Source organism: Nannospalax galili, unplaced genomic scaffold, assembly GCF_000622305.1.
Source record: "Nannospalax galili isolate Female #2095 unplaced genomic scaffold, S.galili_v1.0 scaffold1639, whole genome shotgun sequence".
NCBI lineage: Eukaryota > Metazoa > Chordata > Mammalia > Rodentia > Spalacidae > Nannospalax > Nannospalax galili.
In genome coordinates this window covers 774116-786200 of record NW_008343206.1, presented here as the reverse complement: position 1 = coordinate 786200, position 12085 = coordinate 774116, and the positions used below count along the sequence as shown (strand labels likewise).

Sequence of the window (12085 nt, the reverse complement as noted above, 5' to 3'; positions counted from 1 at the left end):
GCCCTGCCGGCCCCCCGGGGCTCTGCCTCGCCATGGCCGCGGCCTCCTCCCCGCCCGAGGCCGAGAGGAAGCGCTGGGGCTGGGGCCGCCTGCTGGGCGCCCGGCGGGGCAGCGCGGGTCCGGCCAAGAAGTGCCCGTTCTCGCTGGAGCTGGCCGAGGGCGGCCCGTCGGGGGCCACGCTCTACGCGCCCATCGTGCCGCCCGGAACCCCCGGGCCTGCGACCCCGGGGTCGCCCCCCGCACCCCCTGCTCCCGACCCGGGCCCGCGGCCGCCAGTGAGCCTCGACCCGCGCGTCTCCATCTACAGCGCGCGCCGCCCGCTCTTGGCCCGCACCCACATCCAGGGCCGCGTCTACAACTTCCTCGAGCGCCCCACGGGCTGGAAGTGCTTCGTGTACCACTTCACCGTGTGAGTAACCTGCACGGACTCCGTGGGGCTGGTGCGGGAGCGCGGTCGCCACCGCTTCCACCTGCGCCCGCCGCCACTTCGCCCTAGCTGCGACCCTGGGGTGGCGGGGAGGCGAGGAACACAGAAACCAGCCTGGGAGCCAGTCCCCCGAGGTTCAGGGACTCAGCTTGATTGAAGGTGGCCCTGATGGGGCATGTGGAGGGTGACACTTGGAAAAGGGGTTAAGCCAGCCCCAGAGCTGCCCCCCTCCTTTGGGTGCGAGGCCGCCCAGGTGTTAGTCCTTGTGGGAGAGGAAGCTGGAACTTTGGGGTGGGTCAAGAGTGACTGGTCCCTGTGCTGAGATCCTCCCAGGCCTTGGCAGGTGTCTGTATTGGGGACTCATAGGAGCAGGTTAACTCAACATGCCCACAGGGGAGTGCCCACAGCCTCACTGGCCAAGCTCATGAAAGCCAGCTGGATGCAGAGCCAGGCGGACACATTTTCAGGCGCTGGTAGATAGCACCTGCCCAGGACAGGGGCGGGAGCAGGGCTGCACCTGGCCTTTATGGCTACCAGGTGGCTCTCATCCCACAGGTGTGGGCATGCCTAAGAGGGGCAGGGCACTCCATTTCTCAAGGGCAGGGGCACAGGAAGTCACCTCGGGGAAGGGTCTGGCTGCCCTCCTTGCTGCCTCCCCCTGGCCACCTTGACGCTTGTATGTCCTGACTGTTCTGCTTCTTGGTGCCCTGCCAGACTCTGGCCCCGGATTCTACTCCAGTGCCCGCCCCTGTAGCTGATTGCTTTGGAAGCTCCACTGGGTGACCTCCCCGTGGGTCCCCATTGGTGAAGTGTTTGTCTTAGGACTTGAATGCCCAGGGGTCTGTTTATTCCTATGAATAGCTGTGACTGGGTCCCCCAGGCCCAGCAGGAGCCAGGCTCAGGAAGATGAGCTGAGAGTTTCCCTTCTTACAGAGGGAGACAGGACATCCTGTGGCAGCTAGGGCAAGTCTCAGGGGGCACCCCATTCCCATAGACATGCTTGGTATATCCTTAAAGCCACTCAACCCCCAGCCCTGCCTCCTAAAGTGCCAGGGCCCCAGAGATTTCATTGCTGGTCTGTGGAGGAGCTGCATGGCAGCCTCGGTGGGCTTTTCTTAGGGATTAGGGAGGAGTTGTGTGGAGAGACCCCAAGGAGTCTTACTCAAGTCCAATTCCGCTGTATGGATGTCCATCAAAATATGAGACCTGTGGGTGCCATGCTGAAGGTGGCTAGCTGCTTCCCAGCACTTACCTGCTGGACTGTAAGCTCCCTAAGATGATGAGAATGCGGGGTGCTGGAGAAGCCTCTACCTTGTTACCTCTGTGCTCATCACACCTGTCTGCCAAGGCAAGCAGCCTTCGGACGCCTGCACAGTGTCCTCCTGGTGATGCAAGCCATAGGATGACCACCCTGGCTCCTGTTGTGGCTGTGGTGGCCTGGCCTGGGTGGAGGAAGAGGACTTGCTCCGCCTCAGAGGAAATCTGTGCTTACACTGCGCTCTCTTCCTGAATTGGATTGTTCAGGCTTCGGGAAGTTTGCTTAGTGGGTCTGGTTTACTCAGCCTCCACAGGGCCCAGGAGCCACAGGACCTTGGTGGTTTCTGGGGTTGGTGGCCTAAGGGTTAGGGCTAGGGCTAGAGTTGCACCTCTGGCAAGGAAGGGAAGTGGGAAAGGGATGCTTCTGCAAAGGGCTACATGTCAGTTGACCAGCTTTCCTCTGTTCTAGCCCTTTGTGAGTTGTGGCTGGTGGTGGAGCTTAGTCATCCCCCCACCCCCCACCATGCTGGTGGACACTGTTGGCACATGGCATGTATCTTGCCCAGGCCTTGGGCAAGCACTGTTCTTGGTAAGATGGATGTGGAACATGTCCGGTGATGGTTTTCTGGCTCAGAGGGTAGGCCTGCCCTTGGAGGGGTGGAGCTTGCATGTGCTCTGGGGGCTAAGCATCCTACAGGCCCGGACATCCTGGCCCCTCCTTGGGGAACCCCTGCCCTGGCCCAAGGAGAGCAGCTCTTCCTGTGTCGGTGCTGGCCTTGGCTGACTGGGTCAGGACATGGCCCCTGGGCACTGCCCTTGCCTGTTTGGCCTGCTTGGGTTCCTGCCTTCTCACCCTCATCCTTTCTTGTGACTCTCTGTGTCCCCACAGAGATCAGCTCCCTTCCTACTTGAGGTCATGGGGGTCTAGCCACCTTGCTGCTGGGCCTTGGCCAGCGGCAAGGGCAGATGTCCAGCCAGTATCGACTCTGATTGCCAAGTTGCCTAGAGATCCTGACTGTGTTCAGCAGAGGAGCTTGAGAGACAGGCTTAGTGCTCTTGAACCCAAACCTCAGCACCCTTGTCCCCTTCTCCCCACAGCCCGGGCTGGCTGGGTTCTCAAGAACTTTTCTGAAGCACCTGCCAGATCATGCATGGAAGTTGCGGCTGGGCCTGGTGGTCGTCCATTGGACTGGCCTTTCCAGTGCAGGGGCCATGTCATATCGGCTGTGGCTCCCATTGGAGAGTGGCCACTGGGCAGTTGTCAGCAGACCCAGGAAGGGAGCGGCGATGGAGGCAGAGAGCTGAGGTGGCTGCAGGGCTGTCTGGATGCCCAGGTCTCTCCTGGCTCCTTCAAGCCCCTCTACCTGTTCTTCAACTCCGGGAATAAATTTAAGGCATCTCTTTGTGGCTTCTCCCTTTGCCCTCTCCTCTGGGGCCTGGATGCTGTTGTCAACCTCTGGCTGTCCACACACCCCTCCTCAACCCTGCCATGCTTCTATGCTACTGTAGCCTGCCGTGTGGAGCTCCTCGTCTTGACCTGCCATGAGCTGGGGGACTACAGGCATCCTTTGGCCAGGATACTCAGCAGGGTAGCGAGAGGAGGCAAACCTGCAGAGAACTCGGATCCCCTGGAGGAAAGGCGTCCCTACCCGGGGGTCAGGAGGGCCTGGTGTATCTGTGCTACTGCAGGGCTGTGCCAAGCGGTGGTTGTAGTGGGAGCCACTGAGACAGAGCTGAGGCACTGTCCGCACCCACTGCTTCTCACTGCGCCTGGTGCTTGGAGTCCTCCGGTGGCAAAGTGGGGTCCAGAGCTCAGCATTCCTGGGCAAGGTGTCCACCTTACAGTGGTTCCAGTGGTTCACAGCACCCAGTATAGGATGTTCCCAGCAAGTCTGCCTATCAGTGAGAGGAGCCTTGGCTGCCTCCTTCAGCAGCTCCCAGGCACTGGGGCACAGGTCTAGAATCCCTAAAGAACTAATTCCTGTTGGCCTGATCAGGGGCCCCTAACCCCACACTCTCTTCAGCGCTCTCGTCTGGGAAGTGGACCCTGATAAGCCGTGTGGTCCCTCCCAGCCCTGATACCAGGCTAGCTGTTGGATCCTGCATACCTGGATGTGATTCACTTCCCTCCCCACTGTGAGGCTGACAGTTGAGGAGACTCTCAGCTTGGAGCTTCTGAGGTATAGGTTAACCTCCAAGGAGCATGCTCCAGGCAAAGGAGGAGACCAGGGTGGGAGTGTGAGGTCAGTCTTGAAGAGAGCACCAGAGAAGCTTCTAGAAGCTCTTATGTGCTGGTGTCTAGCCTCTACCTTTGGGACAATGAAGGGCCATGTGGACAGCAATCCTGGGATTGGTTATAGAGAGGGAGGTCCTGTTGGACCCCATTGGCAGGCACATGGCATAATAGGCAGGGCAGAGGGGAGGCTGGGGCTCTGCTGGGCCTGTTGAGGAAGTACCACCCAGGCACCCAGGGCTGGTCAGTATGAGATGTCACCCCAGCTGAGCTCTGCTCATCCCAGGACCCCTGGGATCCCCCATGCCTCTTCTTGGTGGACAGCTCTTTCTATAGCCCTGCCAAGCATGCAGAATGCCAGATTGCCAAGGGCTGCAGAGAGGAGCCTGAGGTCGCTCTGCTATCGGTCAGTGAGAAGGTGGAGGGACGACTCTGAAGACACGTTCTCCTGGCCAGCCCCATTCCCAAGGTTCCGTGTGGGTGCTGGCCAGGCAGGGGGCTAACCAGCTCTACCCAGGGGCTTTGGGGAAAGGTGGAGGTGACTAGCCAATGCCTTTGTCAAGGGCCTATCAAGCATGGCTACTTTCTGAGAACCCTGGGGCTCAGAGAGGGTGTGCCTAAGGTCACACAGTTGGGTGTGCCCCAGGGACCAGGAGCTCCTTCCCCACATACCAGGTGATGATCAGAGTCATGTGAGGAATGCCCTTGCCACCCTACTGTTCTTCCAGAAGGAGGATAAAGAGGTCCTGGGCAGGAAGATGGGATGGAGCCCAGCCTGACAAACCCCACCTCAGCACACACTGTTCAATCTTCAGAAGCCTTTGTGGCTCCGTTCAGAGGCCACCGCCTCCAGGAAACCTTCCCGGGCAGAGAGATGCCCAGTGCCCTCTCCGTCTTTATGCCCTCGCTCTCCCCTCCTGCACACAGAGGCCCGCTGGCCCCCAGTGGTGTTTGCAACTTTGGCTCCTGCCTTAGTGTTTTTGAGTATCTGAGGGGCTGGAGCAGGCAGGTGCACCTGGAGCCGTCTGGTTCCGCTCAGGGATTTCCTTACCTTCTCTCTGCTCACACACGCCCCACCCCTGCAGCCTGTGGAGGTCAGGCCTGCTGCCCAGCAACTCTGAGCCCCACAGACAGGCCAGGCCTGATGACATCTGCCTGTGGGTATTTTTATCCAGTGACATTCCTGCACTTGGGAAAGTGGTGGGCAGAGACAGAGGCGGCTGTGAGGACCCTCCTGTGACCCTGGGACAGTCCTGTGGGCCCCGCCTATCACTGTTCTAAGAGACCAGGGCTTCTGTCTTACTAAGGTAAGACCAATTCAGGTACTTGCCCACTTCCTGCCACCTGGTTTAGGGTGTGGGGATTGAGCAGAACACACCTGCAGTATGGTTCTAGAAGAATGCAGGTAAAGGCAGCATGTCCCAGAGAGGGCTGGACCTGTCTGTAGAGCACCCTCCCCATAGAGAAAGACCCATTTGTCTGCATTTCTGCCTGCCTGCGTGACCACCTCCTTCAGCAAGAACCACTGTGTGTGTGTGTGTGCATACAGGTGCATGTGCGAGGTGTGTATGTGGAGGCCAGATTCCTCAGAATCCATCCACCTCATTTGTTGAGACAGGGCCTCTGAATGACCTGGGGCACACTGAATAGTCTGGACTGTGAGCCAGTGAGCCCCGGGGATCCACCAGGCCCCACTGTCCCAGCACCGATTACAAGCATGTATCACTATGCCCAGCACTTCTATAGGGCTCTGGGGATTGAACCCAGGCCCTTGTGCTTTCTTTAAATATGTATCATTATACTTCACACATAGTAATCATACACACTGATGGTAGAGTGTGACATTCTAGTACATATGTGCAATGTGATGATCAGTGCCTGGCCTGTCAGTCATCTCAGAGTTCCATTGCCTGTGTTGGGAGCATTCCTCCTTCCCTACTGGCTGTTTGAAACATTCGGCTGTTACCAACCCTACAGAACGTTAGAAGAAACCCTTGCTGTTTGCCCTCTGTCCCCGTTAACCATCCTCCCTCCAGCGTCTTCCCTGCCCAGGTGTGGTCCTACAGTCTCTGAGATCCACTTTTTAGGTTTCATAGAAGAATGAGAACGTATACTACTTTGTCATTTTGGGGGGTGGGAATGGGTCTCATGTGTTCTGGGCTGGCCTTGAACTTGTTAGTAGCGGTCAATGACCTTGAACCTCTGATCCTCCTGCCTCTACCTCCCAAGTGCTGGGATTACAGGTGTGTGCCGCCATGCCCAGTTTATGTGGTGCTGAGCTCTGTGTGTGCCAGTTAAGCACTCTACCCACTGAGCCACATCGCTAGCTCTAGCACTTGTCTTTCTATATCTGGTTTCACAGAGCAAGGTGTCCTCCGGCTCCGCAAGCGTCTCTGCAGATAATGAGCTTTTTTCTTTCTGTGGCTGGGTGCCGTATTTTCCTCACTTGTCTGTAATGGGCAGTGCAGTGGAGCCCATGTTTTGACTCTTGTGAGCAGGTGCCTGCAGACATCTCCTGGCATGCTGGTTTGAGTTCCAGGTTTAGGGGAATGGCCGTACTTTCCCTGCTACGTCCATTCCAACCCACAGTGTGTGAGAGTCACTCTCCCTACGGCTTCACCGGCATCCCCTAGTTTCTGTCTTGTTGAACGGTAAGGAGTGGGGTATCTCACTGCGGCTTAGAGTTGCATTTCTCTGATGATGTGTGATGTTGAGCACCGTGTGCATATGTGCACGTGTGTGTGTGGGGGGGGAAGCCAGAGGTTGATGTCAGATGTCTTCGCTGCGGCTTAGAGTTGCATTTCTCTGATGATGTGTGATGTTGAGCACCGTGTACATATGTGCACGTGTGTGTGTGTGGCGGGGGAGGCCAGAGGTTGATGTCAGATGTCTTCCATCACTCTCCATCTTGTTTTTAGACACAGAGTGTTCCACTGAACCTGGAGCTTGCCCATTGGGCTAGACTGGCCAGTGGGATCCCCCATGGATCCTCCGGTCTCTCCCTCCCCAGCAGGGGTGGGGTGGGGACACGCGTCTCCACACCCAGCTTTTTACCTGGGTGCTGGGATCCAAACTCAGGTCCTCATGCTTAGGTGCCAGGCTTCACCAAGTGAGCCGTCCCAGCCCTATGCTGAGCATTTTTGCACAGGCTTCTTGGCCCTTTCTATGGTTGACATTGAGAATCATCTTTTCTAGTCATTCACCCGTTTTGAAACAAAAGCATTCAACTTTTTGCTATTGAGTTCTTTGTTTGTTCTGGGGCTCAGTCCCCTGTCAGAAGACTAGTTTTCATGTTCCTCCCATGCCTCAGGGTGCCTCTCCATGCTGAGGGTTAGCTCCTTTGCTGTGCAGGAGCACGAAGCAGCTGGTCACACTGCATCCGCAGTCAGGAACGCTGGCACTTGGCTCACGTTCAGGGTGGGTCTTCCCACCTCAGTTTACCCAACCTAGAAACTCACAGACATGCCCACAGATTTGTCCCCCAGGTGATGCTGGATCCTGTCAAGTTGACAATTGATATCAACTATCACAACTAGGCCTTTTTGATTTTGTTTCTAAAAGTCTATTCAGCAAGTCTCTGCTTTTGTTTGGAGAATTTAAGCCATTTCACCAAGGGTTACTGAAGGGGCGCACTTTTGCCGCAGCCACATTTTTCAGTGGCTCTGTGCATCATTCCTTCCTTCTCCAGCTGCTCACCTTAGGGTCTGCTGGTCTGTGTTGATAGCTTTCACTCCCCTTTGCACACCTACTTATGAGTTTTGTATTTTCACGTTTTCATTATGGTAACTATCATCTTTTTGCTTCTTACATAGGACTCCGACAGTCAGCCTTGACTCCTTTGATTTTGGGTCTAAGGTGAGGTGGATACCATGGTAAGGGGGGTGTGGTGGAGCTAGGGTGTTCACCTCATGGTGGTCAGGAAGCAGAGAACTAGGAAGAGGTCATGGACAGCATGTATCTATTCGGGGCACACCTCCAGTGACCTAATTGTAGGTCCCAGGCCCTAGTTCCACCACTTCCAGTGCCTTCAAAGGATTCCACGGGGAGGGGCAATCCACTGATTAGGTCAGAGCCCTTGGGAGCCAGTCACTTCCTAAATACCCTCAGCTGACAACCAAGCCATTATGGGGCTATTTCAGATTCAAGCTATAACAGACTTCACAAAGCTTTTCTTATAGGTCTAACCTGTTAGCAATAAATTCTTTCAGTTCTTGCTTGCTTTGCAAAGACGGACTTTCTCGTTTTCCAAAGGACATCTTTGCTGAATATAGTATTCTTGGCAGATTTTGATCTTTTCTTTTCAGAACTTTGCATCATTCCTTTCTTTCCTGGCCTGTACAGTTTCTGCTGAGAAGTCTGCTGTTAGTCTAAAGACGATTCCTTTGTATGTGACTTTTGTGAGCCTTTTCATGGGGTAAGGGACTAGGCAATGTCTACACCTCCACCTTCCAAGGTCCCAGGACAAACCAAACTTTGATCCCACCAGCGTTCCCTCTGGGAAACCAATGAGTTAACAGTTTACTTACAGAGTATGGTGCGGGGTTACTGGCGGGAGTGTGGGTGACCTCAAAGCAGCGACAGTGGAAGGTCTGCATCCAGCATGGATGATAGCTTCCCCATAGCTGCACAGATGAAAGCTCCCAATGCCTGGTGCTCCCCAGGGACTGTAGTCCCTCCTTGAGACCCCCGAAGCTACATGAAATTAGCGCAGAATTACATACAGCTGGCTTGGAGGAGTGGCGGGATACTCAGGTAAGGGTCCCATGACCCTCCCCGCCCCTCCATCTATAAGGGACCATCAGCAGTCAACAAGTCCAGTTGGTTTGCTCCTTTGCAAGGGTGGCCAGCTGAACCCATTAAGATGGCATCTGTTTGGCTGTGTCTGACTGGGAAGACGGTACTGTACAACAGGGACCTGATGGCTCTCTTGCTGTGTTTAGGATTCTCTGCCTTGTGTTTTTGGTAGTTTGGTGATAACCAGTTCAGGGTCTGTTTTGGCTGCATCTGTTAAGAGTTCTTTGAGCTTCATGGGCCAAGATGTCTGTCTTTTCTGAAAACTGTCAAGTTTTCATTAATGATTTTGTCAAATATCTAATTGGGTTTCTATGCCTCTTTGAGTCTCTTCATCTGAAAATTCATAATGTGATTTTGCTCCCGTCTGGTGTCCTGTGGGCCTTGACGGTCTTCTTGTTATTTTTACGTATCTTTTGTTTGACTTTTCTTTCTGTCAGGACGTATATTTGGACTCAGAAATTCTTCTGCCAGATGCATTTTGCTTCAAGGCTCTTCATGATATTTTTTAAATCTCATGTATTGTATTCTTTAGTCCCAGACTTTGATGATTTTTTTTCAATCTGTCTCTTTGCTAAATTTCTCATTCACATCGTGAGTTATTTTCCTAATTACTTTAAATTGCCTGGCTGTAGTCTGCTGTACATTAAGTTTCCTTAAACATCCCTGGTTTGAATTCCTTGTGAGGTAGTCATCTTATTCCTGTCCTTTGGGCTGTGTTGCTAGAGAGTTACTATGGTCTGCTGTACTCCTTCATTCCTGCCCAAAGCCTTTAGGATGTGGTGTCTCCAGTAGTGATGCTCTATTCTTGGCACTGGGCGGGTCATGCTCCCACAGCATCCTCCTCCTCCTGGCCTCTATCTGCAGCCCCCGGGAAGCCACTCCCTTCCCATCGCAGGGTACTTGCCCAGCACCAGTCCACCTTACTTACAGGGTACAGATTCACTGGGGAGCAAGCCTCTGGTTTCCCTTCCATGTCTTTTGAAGCTGGGTACCCTTCTCTGTACCCTCTCTATCTAACATGTGCTCTTAGGCAAACTGAGAGACCAGTCAGAACAGCCCTCCAGAGCCTCTTCCCATGTAATGTGCTCTGTGTAGGAGTCTGGAGAGAGCAGGAAAGCCACAGCTATATCCACCAGCTAGACAGAGACCCGAGCCACCCACAACTTTCTTCAGGCCTTGGGACTCCCCGTCTCCCCATGCATCACAGGGACTTCCACCTTTCCTGAGACTGCGGGTGCCTCCTGCACGCTGAGCCCAGCCTCCCTGAGCGGCGCAGGCCCCTCTGTCCTTGTGTTTCCCTCCAGAGGTACCCAGTCAACCTGACAGAGAGGAGCAGCTGGGGGTCCCGAGCTGGTTTGCATCTGAGTAGCCCCAAGGAGCCTCACACTCAGAGCATTTGATCTTGGCAGGATGTAGGCCTGACATGTTCCCCACAATTTCTAGCTGTCTGCTTGTGAAGCCACATCTGCCCTTAGTTAGGATGGCTCAAAATAAGGTAGAACACAAGGCTTTGGTGGTTACAGCAGCCTGCTATGGGCACATGGTCAGGCAGACACCAATGGAGCGGAGCATTAGCAATCTACATTTAAATTCCATCGTCTAGGAAGATTTAGTAAGTGCATGCTCAGCTTCTCAACCAGACAGACTTGGCAAGGGATGCCCTGTTGTCAGATGGACAAAGCAGAAAACAGCCCGATGGGGTCCACTGGCCACAGGGTGCTGGCCAATTCCAAGTGGAACTGGAATCAGTGAACTCATTGGTGTGTGTGTGTGTACACACATGGGTGCAGTGTGTACACATGGGTGTTCTGTGTGTGCATGTGTACACATGGGTGTACTCTGTGTGTGTGTGCACATGGATGTACCATGTGTGTAAGATGCTGTGCAGTCTTGACAGGGAACTTGTGGGTACATCCTGTGAGTCTCTGTAACGCATGGGCACTGTGTGTGACGTCACATCACTGAGCGGACCCAAGGTGGGTCTTCAGTGAGAATAGCACCGTAGAGCTGGGTGTGGTAGCTCACACCTCTAATCCCAGCACTGGAGAGGCTGAGGCAGGAAGATTGCCCCAAGTCTGAGGCCAGCCCTGGCTACATATCAAGACACCATCTCAAAATCTAGATGGGTGGGACAGCGGGGCCTTGGGAAGAAAGTGTTCTACGAGAACCTCCCTGGCCCATGCTGCTGTCTCTCCTAGAGGGGTGACTGAGTCAGCTGCAGACCCCAGGCCTGATGGATGCTTATGAGGACACACTGGAGCCAGAAGAGCGTGCTTGGTGCCAACTGGGGTGCTCATGCAAGTCGTGATGGGGGACCTGCAGGGCAGGGGCCCGAGGGCTTTGATGAAGACATAGCTAAGAGGATGATGTGTCCGCCACTGTAGCCTGTGATTAAAGACATTGCAAAACCCGCCATTTCAGGTTCCTTGTGGCTCAGGGACAGGCCTTTTCCTCCACTGAGCATTACCTGCTGGGTCCTGCCCACCATCCGTGACTCTGCCCAGTGGGGAGCAGCTGAGCCCATTTGAATTCTTTTGTGAATGATCCGCTCATTCCCTGGGAACAGGCTTTCAGGAGACTGTGGAGCAGATACACTGAGGTTTATTCCCAGTGCCCGGTGCTCTGTTCTGTTCTGTGCCAGCCCTATGACTTCACCAGTGGGACATGAGGGCCAGGCCTCCTGGGGGACTGCAATGACCCCAGCTGACACAGTCCATGGTGTCTGTGTGTGTCAAGTTAGTATGGGGGTGCAGAGCTTAGAAGCAAAGGCTGCTTGGAATTGGTCCTGTTCATAGGACATCCCTGACCTCCCAGTGGGGGAGTTAAGGCCGGATACTGAAAGGAAGCATCACGCTCATCTATCCTGAGGCTCATGATACCTGTGGGGGAGCAAGAAGCAGTAGTGGGTATGCTGGGGCAGGAATCGGGGTAGGGAAGTCTGAGGGGTGGGTGGTGGAGGGGTGGGAGGTGGGCCTTGAAGGAGCCAGAACTCAGAAGGGACTGGCCAGGAACGTGGGGGAGGGCTGCCTGCCCCAGCTGCAGCCACTTAGATGTCTAAAATGGCTCTTGTTCCTGAACCCCGGGCCTGTGTCTACCTCACAGGTCTTGGAAGGTAGAAAAGGTGGGGTGGTATGGCATGCCCCCTGTCCACTGGCCTTGTATACCGCGGGCCAGTGGTCCTGTCTGCAGATGGCCAAGTCTGATAGCTCCATTCCATGCCGATTGGGAGTCCAGAGGCCATCATCTGGACAGTAGGCAGGGACCCTCTCCCCTCCTGATGCTCCCCTTCCCCTTCTCACCCCCTCCTCTCCCTTCCCCTCCCCTTCTCTCCCCCTCCTCTCCCTCCCCGTCTCCTCTTCTCTCCCCCTCCTCCC

At 54.9% G+C, this 12085-nt stretch overlaps 1 protein-coding gene across 2 annotated transcripts in view; it reads left to right on the top strand.

The window, feature by feature from the left end:
• Positions 1-11: 11 nt before the first annotated feature.
• Kcnq1 (potassium voltage-gated channel subfamily Q member 1) overlaps positions 12-12085 on the top strand; it is a 336238-nt gene continuing 324164 nt past the window's right edge. Inside the window, exon 1 of one of the 2 annotated variants that reach the window (XM_008839196.3) lies at positions 12-409. In XM_008839196.3, the coding sequence (XP_008837418.1) occupies positions 33-409 (377 nt within the window). In that variant the 5' untranslated portion in view covers positions 12-32. The remainder of the gene's footprint in view (positions 410-12085) is intronic. The other variant, XM_008839195.3, reaches the window with a different exon arrangement.